The 13402-nt window shown below is 36.2% G+C and overlaps 1 protein-coding gene across 11 annotated transcripts in view; it reads left to right on the top strand.

Annotated features, from left to right (window-relative positions):
* Positions 1-11414, top strand: part of SLC39A12 (solute carrier family 39 member 12) — a 43777-nt gene extending 32363 nt beyond the window's left edge. For 10 of the 11 annotated variants that reach the window (XM_090142910.1, XM_031614425.2, XM_031614423.2 and 7 more), the window contains 4 exons: positions 308-371; positions 3801-3959; positions 5508-5695; positions 9197-11414. In XM_090142910.1, coding sequence (XP_089999036.1) covers positions 308-371; positions 3801-3959; positions 5508-5695; positions 9197-9325 — 540 coding nt within the window. In that variant the 3' untranslated portion in view covers positions 9326-11414. Of the gene's footprint in view, positions 1-307; positions 372-3800; positions 3960-5507; positions 5696-8421; positions 8691-9196 lie in introns of those variants that run through there. The other variant, XM_090142907.1, reaches the window with a different exon arrangement.
* The last annotated feature ends 1988 nt before the right edge of the window (positions 11415-13402 follow it).

Genomic DNA, 13402 nt, shown 5'->3' on the forward strand with positions numbered 1-13402 from the left:
AATTAGAATTATGATGTATTTTATAGTAGTTCTACATTTGGCTCGGATATCTGTGTATTCAAGCAGAAGCATGATTTTTGGGGGGGATTACAAAACTACAAAAATTTCTGAGCAGTTTATACTTAATTTCTTTCTACAATATCCATCACACTGCCAGCACTCAATACATAATGTTAACGATAGCTATGGAAATAGCAGCAGCAATCTTTATTTCAATCTGCTTGAATTTATTTTATATTTTCCTATATTTATAGCAGCAGCAGGAAGAACCCTTTAACACTGCTTTGTTATCTTTCCTTTCAATTAGAGAAGCCCAGAAGATTCTGAGTCGTCTGAAGTTTCTCCAGGCAACAAGGTGATCAGCACAAAAAGTTAGTATCAATAAAAAGTCCAGACAAGCAATAGGAAAAGTTTTAAGACCTAAGATGGAGTAGAAAGTGTGAAGCTGGCTTAGCTCTGTTTGCTGTGCTACATCACCACATCTGATGGTGCTTGGATACATAATTAAATCACTGCTTAAAGACCTTCACAACTGCCAAGCCTGTAATTGTGAAGTTCATTAATCTTATGGTGTCTACGCTTTAATGTTTGTTTATTCACTGTTGCAGTTTATTCACTATTTTTTCTGAATCCCTTGCTTCAAAAGAAACATTCAAAATTTAATATGAAACAGATTTTTATAATTGTAAACTTTGCTGGGGCCTTTATTCTGAAGGTAGTGAAATAACGGTATTTTGTTCTTTTTTTGGCTCACTACGTTAGTGTAATTCTGCTTCTTTCTTCTCTTACATGGTAAAGCAATAGCCCCTTTGAACTAGAAATGATTTATTACATGTATGGAATTCTGCACTCAGGATGGCTCTCAGTTTTAGGATAAACTGTTTTCTTCAGAAAGCACTGAAGTAATTTTTGTCTTCTCTGTTTCAATGCTGTTTACTCCACAAAGCTCTGGCTGTACTTGTGTAACCTTGTTGAATTTAGTGGTATTGAAGTCATTCAACTGAGAGAAAAGCATTTTAATTTAAGTCAATTTATTTACTATACTTAACCTCCCTTTTAGTGTTATCTCAAATCTCATGTCATGAGTTGCTTTGTTAAACAATTTCTAGGTTTTTAGTATTCTTCTCTGTTCTTGTGGACTTCATTTCCATTAGAAAACTGGATTTCCATTTTTTCAGTGTCACCTATCCAGTAGTACACGATCCAGTGCCAGTTTTAGTGAAACTAAAGTCTAGTTTGTCTCTAGATATTTCCATTCTGTTCAGGCATAACTCCCTGCTAGGCAGAAATAGATTCATAGTGATCCCAATGTTATTAGTTGCCAAAAGCTTAAAACAAAATTTGGTGTACTTTATGATTAATATTCTTTCCTTCCATTTCTTCCTCACAGTTCAGTTTTACTTTTATAATGGGAACCAGTATGTGAAACTATTGTAGGAAAGGGAAGTTGTTTTGTGGGTTTCTTGGTAGTGGTGGTTTGGTTTGGCGTTTTTTCTTGAGAATACCTATTTTCAAAGCTTTTATCGTAACAGTTTTCTTTTTCAAGGAGCTCAGAGCAAACATGCTGTTAATTCCATCCTCAAATGGAATGGAATCTGACACCATAAGGCAAAAGCCTAATACTTCCAGAAAAGCATTTCAGGTAGTACTGTGAGAGGAGGCAGCCCCTTAAACAGCCAGTGAGTAATTCAGAAAGCAAGGAGCTACTGAAAGAAAAAAGACCTTTCCACTGGCCATCTCCTTCTCATATATCCACTTTCATTCTGCCAACATCTTAAAAGATAAAACAGTAGCATTTTTTTCTTGTGTAGATAAATGTTTTCTTTAAACTTGTATTCAAAGCTCAAGAAACTTGATTTCTGGTGAGAGTCCTGCACCTGTTAGCTTTATAAGGAAATTTATGGAATAGAATTTGCTATGAGTATCAATCCCCTTATTTCAGCAGATAAAATCATCAAAATAAAAAATGGATTGTTTAAGAAAAGGAGGCTTTTTAGAAATTGTTGTGGCAATTTGATAGTTAAGTTACAGTTGCAGCAGTGTAATGCAGCGAGGCAATTGCTAGTAACCAAGGTGCTCTACAATTGGCTAAGAGCAAAGAAATCATTCTGATTTGTTTATATATGCATCTTCTTAGCTTTCAGTCGAGTAAGTTCATGATGTTTACATTTGCAATTTCTCCCTAATGTTAACCTGACTCCTATGTTATAATATAAACAACGCACTGAAATGAGTTCCAGTAATTATGTTAATTCTTTTTCAACAATCAGCTCCTTCCATAAAACAGACTAATAATGTATCAGGGCTGGCCCTGGTTTCATCCTCACCACACCTTATTACCAGTCACAACCTTAACGTAGTGCAGCAATCTATTATTTCTATGTAACTCATGCTCTGCACTATTGATTATAAACTGCACAGTGTTTAGAAAGAACTGTGCAAACTGGGGACATCCATTTCTGGCTCTGGGAGCTGGCAGAGGAATCTAACAGGTCTGCCAATTGTTCTCAACCCGCAAAGCTTCAGGCAACTGGGGAGGATTTTCTGAATACAGTTGTTAGGCTTTTATGTGTAATGTGTTGGCTTTTTTATAATAGCCTGAAAGCTTCAGTTCTAGGCAGTTTTTATAAGGAAAACATCTCCCCCATTACTATAATATGGTCACCTCTGGAACAGCATTATGGAGGTAAAACCTTGTGATAAAAATATTCAGGTAGTTCTGCACAGACTGTCACATTATGTCTGTTTGGGGTCAGAAACACTTGGGGAAAACATATGTTGTTTAGGGCCCAAATCATGACCTCACTTTTACAGGCATAAATACAACTCTTTGCAAAGCAAATTGTCCATTTGGCGTAGAGGGAAGCTGGATGAGTATCCTGGGAGGCCTTGGAAGGTCCTGCTAGCAAGGTTATGGATAAAATGGATTGTGAATTAACTTCGGGGAACCTACAAAATTTGTTGCAAAGCCTAGACATTGACCCTAAATACTGGGCTCACTGCTACTCGAGGAGATGAAATCCCTCCCCTAAGTCCACTCAGCTGGGCTACAGACTAGATAGTGTCCATTTCTCTGCCATGATATCAACACTTGCATCACATCCAGTGCTTCTCTTCTCATGTCAAAAAGCCTTGCTAAATGTCCCAAGCATCAAATGTGTTGTTCACACTAAGTTCACTGAACAGAATGGGAAGGAAGAAGAGCTGCCTGCATCCATGAGTAGACAGGAGTACTATGAACATAACTGCTATTAATTGATTGGAACAAAAGCTGGAAATGACGCTATAGCACTGCACTAATTGTGATGGTCTGGGGCTTATTGCTTTTTAGCTCTTTCTCTCTGCTTAATGCAATCTCATAGAGAGCGTACCCTGAAAATATAACTCATTATTATTATGCTTTACAGCATTAAAACGATCAGCTCTATTACTCTAAATATTTGACTTCATTGTAGCTGTACAATTCTGAGCATGATGGTGTAAACATTCCTTCCTTTTAAGGAAAAGAATATAGGATGCAGGGAAATGAAAATTGTGAAAATTTCACCAACCAAACCCAGGAAGGTTTTTGATATTTTAATCTCTGAGTGATTCTACAAACTGCTTTTTCATTTCAAATATTTTGAAAGAAGTGCAATTATGGGGACAGAAGAGTTTAACACAATTGTCCTCTGGTTCCTCTGACTTTCTGTTATGTGTCAGTTCTACAAAAACAAATGTAAAGTAGCAAAAATGATAATATCTGTTTGTGTTTAAACTTCTGGGCATTTTTGTTGCTTTTTTCTTTTTTTTTTTCCTAGATAACAGAATTAGCTTGTTAGCAATCATGGTTTTGGTGGGTGACAGTCTTCACAATTTTGCTGATGGCTTGGTAATTGGAGCAGCATTCTCATCCTCAACAGAAACAGGTGTGACAACGACTATTGCTATTTTATGCCATGAAATTCCTCATGAAATGGGTAAGAAATATATATATATTCCTGACTGGCTTTGTAGTTACAGATTTTCCAAAGAATGCTTTCCTGTATTATATTAGTGGGAACTGCTCATAGCACCATCATTGATAGAGCAAGGAGCAATGGTTTCAAACTAAAGAAGGGGAGATTTAGATTGGGCATAAGGAAAAAGGTTTTTACAGTACCTGGTGAGGAAATGGAACAGGTTTCCCAGTGACCCTGTTCATGCAGGAGTGTTGAACCAGATGATCTTTAGATGTCCCTTCTAACTTAAATGATTCCTTGATTCTATGATTAAAACCTGTTAAATGGATACATGTGGAATGAATATATGAAAAGGGTGTGTACTTCTCTGTTCCCTTTAAAAAGAAAAGTGGAGACATCTTCCCTGTATGATTGGCTGCCATCTCATCTCACTTCTTCAGTTGTAAATTCTATCAGATCAAAGTAGCTCTTTATTCTCATGTTTATAAACAGAAGAAAACTGTAAACTGTGAGCAAAAGCCATGTGTGTCAAATGGCATATCTGACACAATGGGCTATGAAAGAGTTTTAATATGCAACAGAGCCATTTAACAGTGTATTCTTCAGAGTACTCTAATTTCTGCTACTAATCAAGACTAACAAGATAATAAAGAAAGATATATGACCCATTTTACTAGCAGACAGGGCTGCAAGATAGCTCTATTGAAAAATTTTCCCGATTATCTCCTTCTTGTAAATCTTTCAGTATGGCTGAAGCTGTTCCTGGCATTGTGTTGATGCTGGCAAGTCCAAAATGAGAACTTTTGTACTCTGGTTTCTTTTTATTTTTAAATGACTGGAGGTTTCAAGTGCTGTATCTGTAGAAAACTTCTCCCCCTCAAAAAGTGGACGGGGAATTCTTGTAGAACTGTTAACTCATGTTTGTATAGCACAGAAACTATGACAGTACTGAACAGCTAACTCCAAAGAGACTTTCTTAATTCTGATGCAGTGGTGTGGTGTCAAAGTGGTATTTCCAAATGTGTAGAGAGGAATTTTTAAAATCATTTGCTGTGGGCCTGTTAAGAAATCATTTATGTTAGAAGAAAAAATCCATGATCCTTTGTTTGCTCAGGTACAATTTACTAAAGTCAATTAGATTTGAAATCAGTTGAATTAAACTAAAACTGGAATTGGATGTGCGTAGGTTTTTCTGTACAACACTGAAAGACTTGGTTGTAGATACACCCGTGATTTTTAACTGGCAAGTTCCCAATCAAGGAAGATCCAGAAACTTGGGGAAAACATGAGACTTCTGTTTTGCATTTATCCAAGCTGGAAATGTCAGAGAACATTGAGAACTAACAGAAGTTACTCCTGTATACTCTGTGCTATCTTCAGGAACAGCTAAACAAATACAAGCTGTTTGGGGTGGTTGTTTTTCCACAAAAGATGAGTATACAACCAATTTTATAGAATCTAAGGGCAATCTTCCGTCCTTCTCTGTCTTCTTTGTACATTTTTATGAAGAATCTTACAAACACATCTAGTCACTAACCATTTTTTGTTGTCTTTTTCTCTATGCAGGAGATTTTGCTGTGCTACTGAGTACGGGCCTCCCCACGAAGATTGCAATTTTGATGAATTTTATAAGTGCACTAACGGCGTTCTTAGGACTTTATATTGGCCTTTCTGTATCAACGGATCCATGCATTCAAAACTGGATTTTTACTGTTACAGCTGGAATGTTCTTGTATTTATCTTTAGCAGAAATGGTGAGAAATTCTGCCTATTATTATAATTTCCTTCTAACAGCATCATCATAGATGAGTGACAAATGAATGCAGGAGGATGAACTTGAAGGGAAAGGAATTTTGTAGGCTTCTTAGGAAGAGCATGTCTTCTGCCCTGTATGTGTACAGAGCTTAGAAGAATGGTCTGGTTTTGTTTGGTGTCACTGTCACTATAGGGTGTAATAGTAATGAAAGGGTGAAATAAAGCTGTAAAGAGGGTAACATACGAATAAGACACAGAGGACTTTTAGACAGGTTAACGTCTAGAAGAATTAAAGATGACTGAAAATAACATAAAGAAACATTTGAACATGCAGGACTTTTTAAAAATCTTGAGTAACTTGATAACATTTTTCTTTTTGCTCCTTTTTCTCTGTATATTCTTAATCCATTATTTCAAAATGAATTTGCAGTTTGTTAGCTAAAATGTGAGATGTTTATCCTCTGTCCTCTCTGGCCTGTCTTTGTATCTCAGAGAGGTTTGTGTGAGTTCCTAGCAATTCAAAACCCATTAGATTGTCTCATAATCCCCATCATTTTTCATACTTCTAGTTCACTAGCAGTGACCTAACTATAGGAAAAAATGTGAAAACACATTATGAGAGAGAGGTCTAAGGACTGCGGAAGAATGTTATGGAGTCATAATTCATGAAGGTGCCTCAAGACGCATCATTTATTGAAGAGGTGGCTAAATGTTACACTCATAACAACACAGAACTTAATTACCTTTCCAGCTTACTGTAATTCAAAATGTCATGCTTTTTAGCTAATGTATATTAATGTAAAGTTGTTTGCAAGCTTCTGAACAAAGACTGGCCTTACTATGTCATTACATTCAGAGGGGAAAAAAGGAGTTTTCTCTCTTTATGAATTTTTACTGTGCTTTTCTTAAGCCTGACTGTCTCTGTTCTGTTTACTACCACTCCCCGCCTAGTGCCTATAATATAATTTGCCAGGTTCAAGAGTAATATTTGAAACCTGATATGCCATGTCATTATTATTATCTATTTAAAAATCTGCTTGTAGTCCTTGACCTTAGACCTTGGGTGTATTTCAGTCCATTTTTTCCTACTATAATAGAAGTAATGTGAACATAAAATGCTCCCAAGAGCTTATGAGGGAGCTGATGAAGGACTGTGGATGTATCAGCTGTCTGGATCGAGGTGGCGAATAACAGACAAGAACACTGTGTACCAAGCTGCATAGCTGCATCTCGTTCTGACAGAGAAATTTGGAAGTTATGCTGCCTTCCTATTCAGTAGGCATGATTTTAATAACATGGCTAAGGGCTTAGTCACATTTTTCCTTTAGCACAGGATCAGAATCTATCAGGGATCAAACTCCTCTAACAACACCATATTTTTAACTTGTTCTTGACTGCATAACCGCGATGTGAGTAAAAGAAGAAGAGAGAAAGAGGAGAATCTTATTTCTCTCACCTTCCTCTTATGAACAAGAGGTATTCCAACCAGCTTTTCTCTGCTTTTGTCAAAAGAACTGCCATTGGGTTTTCTGGAAGTGCAAGCACTGAATATCACAGGGAATCTATAGATCTGAAAAGTTTCAGGTGTTTGCATAGGCCATCTCAAAAGAAAATCTGCAGTGCTTTATATGTTTTTCAATTTTCTTCACAGGAGTAACTTCTATTCACTGTTGTGTTCTCATTCAAAAACAGCAATTATAAGTGTTCCTGACAAAGGTGTACAAATACCTAATGTTGTGCAAAACTATGATTTTAAGAATCTGTTTTCTGAGCTTTCACATACTTCCTGTATTGGTTAAATGTGGGACATGATGGAACAGCCTCACTGATTTTTGCACTGAGGAACACTGATGGATAGGAGATGGAGGCTCACTGACAGGACAGCACTGTGAGACTGCTGCACCAGTAGAACATGCAAAATTATTTCTGTTCTTCTGTATCTAAAAATGGTATTCTGGCTCCATTTTCAATCAGGGTAAACTAATCAATTAAAAACCTGGGGTGTAGGGCAAGGGATAAAATGATTTATAGCCTTCATCATTTTACCCAAGGAATTTTGCAAAATTTTATCTTCATAGACATCAGGGAGGGCAGAAGGGAGGAGCATTTTGTCTTGTGACTGTATGCTCCAGTGAAATATTACACTGTAAATTGATGGCTTCAAGAAATACATGTAAGTCAAAACCTGTAACATCATGGCTTTAGATGTTGTTTTACCAAAATTAAATCCCCTGAAAAGCAGCTTTTTATGAGCAATATAGAGATTTTTTTTGTGTCTGCCCTCTGCCTGGTTTTTATTTATATACAAAACAAAAAACACGTTCTGAACACTGATGTGTTGTCAGTTCAGATTTTGATTTACATCAGAAGTGTTTGCATTTCCTCCAGCTTAAATATCGCTGATGACTGTTAAAAATATATTAAACATAATTATATGAGTTTTTAAGATGTGAATTTGTATCGTAATCTAAACCATTGCCTGGCTGTTGCAAAGATTTAGGATTTCTGGGTTTGCCTGTTACTTTAATGCAAACCTTTAAAGCAGAGGCAGGCTTTTCACTCTAAAGACTTCATTTGGGCCCATATCAGCTTCCAGAGGAGACACTGCCCATGGGAGGAGTCTCTGAGGGTGCAAGGGAAATGAGTGAATTCATTCCAACACAGGCTGCAATATGATGGGAAGGTGTCCGGACAGCTCACTACTTTTTTTTTTTTTTTTTTACAGATTTTATTTTGTTTTGAAGTTCACATGAAATAGACAAAATATTAAAAAGTGTTGTACGAGGACATGGCTCTATTTCCAGAGGTGGACATGAAAATATCAGCAGTCATTAGTATCACTCCTGATGTCAGTAACACAAAACATAAATACTGAGAGCCTGAGCCTAAGGCATTATTTCCACAGATTCTATCAAGACATATATTTTGTTTAAAACTTTGATAAAAGAGATCACATAGGGTGGAAGGTCAGTGTGTAAGTAACTTTTAATATGATTATAAATAGATGCAGCTGCTTTACTTGATTTAAAACTTTCAGTGATAATTCAGTTTTGTATAGTAGTTATGTGCTTCCTAGAACCCAAGTAAGTAGGAGAGTTGCCAGTTATTTCAGTAGGAGCAGGATTGACCCTATATATAGTACAGAAACAAAATAACTCAAAGTAGTTTATTCCCACAAAAGGGAATCACTAATTTTAATAAATAAGAATTTCCTTACAGACAGCTGACCAAAATTACTATTAACAAATTTTGGAATCTCATCTATTCTTGCTGGTGGTAGTGAAAGAACAAAAACGGACAGAATTTTATTAATCTAAGTATTTTAATGTCAAGATCCGTGTTGTTACAATGTACAGAACGTGCTACAGATTAGTAATTGCATTCAGAAACCCAGTGTTTTGAATGCCTTTTTAAATGAAGTTTGTCTTGTTTTCCCATAAGACTTTTTCCCAGAGATGAATATATCTGGCTCTCATTCTGGTGTCTTATTCTTTTTTTAGCTTCCTGAAATGACTCATATTCAGACACGGCGACCCTGGTTGATGTTTCTTCTACAGAACCTTGGATTACTATTAGGCTGGCTTTGCCTCTTACTCTTGGCTATATATGAACAGAAAATTAAAATATAAGTTTTCTTTTGGAAATCTTGAAGTACCACTTATGACAGTGGATAGTTGTTCAGTTTTGTCATGTCTGCCATAGCAATATATAAATTAAGTTTTCACAATTTTTATATCTGAACAGTAGATAACTATGTCAATTTATTAACTTATTGTTCAGGCCTTGGATTTTTTCTTGTAAACATAAATGTTTAGAAATATGTTTTATTTGTTACTGAGTTTCCCAGATCCCCATGCTCAAACTCACAGGAGCTTATGATTAGTTTTTATTGAGACTGTTCTGGTTGAATGCTCTCAGCGATCACTGCCAGTCTGATCGAAGAAAAGAATAAAGCACATTTAAATGCAATAAAGTGGACTAACCATAGTTGAATAATTCGAAGCAGGAAACTTTGTTGTCTCTTAGTGTAAGAAATAAATGTATTTATACAATACTAAAAAGTATAACAAAACTAAACTGTTAAATTGCATACAGCGATCTGTTTATAGTATCTGTCTTGTTCACTTTGCTAGTATAATGATCCTTGGTTGTCTTGCTGGTCCAGTGTAGCAGGTAAAAATGAAAAGTTCTTGATCTAGAAATAGGGTTTCTTTCCCTCAACATCCCTTCCAGCCTTCTCAAATCAAGAGAATCCTCAAGCCAGATTTTGCTTTTAAGCCATCATAAATAAAAACCAGTAGTGCCTTCCAACTGTGCCCTCTTAGAGGTGAGTTCAACTCCTTCTAACCTGAGGGATTTTTTGATGTAATTAGTCCTCTTGGTTTCAAGGGAATTCTGCATAAATTACAGATGACTCATTTAATTTTGCATTGCAGAATCAACCCTGAAACTAATATAAAAATTCTGTTCTAATTCTGAGGTTCTGAGCACCTCGTAGGAGATACTGAGCAACATTCATCACTGTGATGTCTATTACTTACACACTATGAATTACTGGCATAAGAAACCCTGCCCTATCTAATTTATGTTTTTATGTGAGAATTGAAATGAATTCCTTCTTCCTGCTCTGATGAACTGTGAAAATAGGGACAGCAAGTTACAGAACAAACATATTTTCTTTATGCAAGTAAATGCATCTTTTTCTTCCTTGTCTTAATCTACCTTGGAAAAAGGCTCCATTGTGATACTCTGTCTGTCTTACAATGTGTTTACTTGACAGCTCCTACTGGAGGTACAATTATTTCTATATTACAGCACGGTCAGTTCTCAGAGATATATGCTACTTTATCATCAAAATCTAAAATGAAAAATATTGTTAATATTATGTGATAGCCTTGATTCATATGGCTGTGGATCCCTAGTCATCAACAGGCTGCCTTTGGGAAAAATACTGAAGATAATTGTAAAGGTTGTCATGCGCCCATTTTCTGTGCCTGTAAGTTAAGAGAATCTGTAGCAAATACTCCAATGCACATCTAAGTGTATATTTACATACCTTCAAAAACCTTGTCCTAAACAATTTATCCAAAGTCACACAGGAAGTTTCTAACTGAGTGAGGAAATGAACCAAGTTGTTTAAAGTCTCAAAGTAAAATACTAACCTGCTTTATGTAGGTGTGCAAATGTTATGACTGCTTTTTCTGTTGGTTTAACTTTGAAGGCTGCTTAGTCAGCTGACAAGCCTTAGCTTCTCTTTTCAAAGTTTACATTTTTCAGGAGTTTGTGCTTGTTTTTATGAAGGTAAGATTTTTTTAAAAGCAGTTTTCCAGTGTTTCATCTGATTGTATTGGCACTGATTCAATGACCTTCAGCTGTGACAGTCAATTCAAGCAATAGCAGGACACCACTGGACGTAAGCAAAATCTATTCCTATATCAGATGGTGTAAATGAACATTGGAAACTTTTGTTATTTCAAAATGCAGAGCTACTGTAATTTGAGTGCTTATACATGGTTAATGTTCACTACAACAGGAAAAAAGGTTACAAACATAAGCATATTTTGGCAATATTATGATATTCTGGAATTGTTTTCTATCATTAACATGTCTGAAAAAGGACACAATTTCTGGCAGTGTGTTCTTTGAAGATGCATACAAGCAGAGGTTCACACTGAAAAAATTTGTGGATATACAGTGTTCACGTCTCTTTGGAAAATACCATCTTTTAACTATGCATGTGTGTCAGATTTCTTGATCACATTTAACAAGTATATTCATAAAACTTCTGCTGTATGTGCAAACACATTGAACAGAATTCCTGAAACTTGTTTCTGCCGCAAAGACTGTGTGCATCTGTATGAGAACCATTCAGTTACATTTTGTGGTGCTATTAACTCTGAATACATGACATCTCACTAGTATACAGAAGTTTGAATTCTTGTGGCACCTATGAGAGAACTTTTGTCACTACCAAAACTGATGCCTCTGCTCTAATTCAGCAGCTTTACAATTGGATACTGAAGATGGAGAAATACCAGATGTAAAGCAAGACTAGGCTATATTTCATACAGGGTACTGGAAACTATTTCTATATATCACCAAACTGGAAAACTAAATCAGTTTAAATCAAAGAGATCCACCTGCAGGATTCATCTTTTTGCCAGAGCCCAAGAAAAACAATTGAAGAAAGTGGGTTTATATCCTCACAAGAGAGAAGGTGGTGCAAAAGTATTCCTACGATGCATTCTCTTTTGTTTGTTTTAAATTCTGTAGAGTTTATTCATAGAGATTTCAAACAAGGCTCTATTTAAAGCCAGATATTTCTTTCTGTTCCTCCAAACCTAACAGCCAGAACATATTATGCCAATGTTTTCATTGAGTCAAATCCTGAGTAAGGGCTGCAGAACTTCATCACTTACAGCCGCTAAATCATGGCTGGCTATCTTTCTAAGAGGTATGCAATTACTCAAACAGATGTTACATGTTTGATGGAGAGATTACTTGGTGAAGTTTTACAGCCTGTTGGGCAGTTCTGACTAGATAATCATTGTGTTCCTTTAAAACTCTAAAATATATCAGTCTATAGAAACAGGAATTTTTCTGAAAGAAGAGGGTTAGCATTTCTCTCTTTCATCTATCTTAGTTTTCTTGCACTCATATGATTAAAAAAACAAACAAACAAGAAAATATCTTGCTTTTCTACATATCTTGCTTTTTTACATACATAGAAAATGGGAGATAAAAGAGAAGGCTTAAAGAATTTGTTTGTTACAGTGTCTTTTCCTGGAAGTTAAGTAGTAGAAAATCTTATAAAAAATAACTCTAATTCCAAACTACAAGGGTAAAAGTGTTGACTTTGTACCTCTTGTTTTGTATATGTTACGCATTACCCAGTGACTTTTAAGATAAATAGTACCTTCTTTGCAGCTAGCTATCCTAATGCCCTTAGAAAGTTTCTGGAGCTCATCTGCATGTTTTAAATACTGCCATCTATTCCATCCCTGTATTTTGCTTTAAACATGAAGATGGCAATTCGCCAGTGAAGAAAAAAAAGGTCTTTTTTAATAAAAGAAAACATGGCTAGTTGGGTATGACAACCCTTAGAAAACATGTTTTTCTTTCACCTTGCATTGGAGAAAGCGTATTATTATTGTAACAATTTATTAGCCTGCATTTAGAAACCAAAAACAGGTTTATGTCAAGCCAAGCTTAAGGCTGATAATTTGTAACAAAAGAGTGATTTGTCAATGTTTTTAGCTTCTCTTGCTTTACTGTAACCTGTTGTCAAGTCTTCCTTTCATCTTAAAAATTATCTGCCTTCTATTGTGTTTGCAGCCTTAGGAATGTGACTACAGAAAGTACGAGCAGTAGTTACACAATGGCTTTAACCAAAACAGAAAGTCATGGACTGTGTTTTACTAGAGCCACCTTTGTTTCCTTCCCTCAAAGGAGCAAAAAATCCATGTGCAGAGCCACTACTGTGAGTCATGTAGTATGAGCCTTCATCCTTTTATGTCTCTGATAAGAGGGCCTGCAAAGTGGGATACATGGCATAGCAGCCCAAAGTCAGTGCTAAGTTCCCTGGGTGTGGGGGTAGGAGGGGGGTAGGAGCACGGAGGGCTGTACAGAACACCCTAGTCTGGGGGTAGGACACAGAGGGCTGGTTGCTTCCTGTGTGGAAATGGATGACAGGAGGCAGTCAGGGC

The sequence above is a fragment of the Phasianus colchicus genome, chromosome 6, assembly GCF_987193195.1.
Source record: "Phasianus colchicus chromosome 6, bPhaCol1.hap1.1, whole genome shotgun sequence".
Taxonomy (NCBI): domain Eukaryota; kingdom Metazoa; phylum Chordata; class Aves; order Galliformes; family Phasianidae; genus Phasianus; species Phasianus colchicus.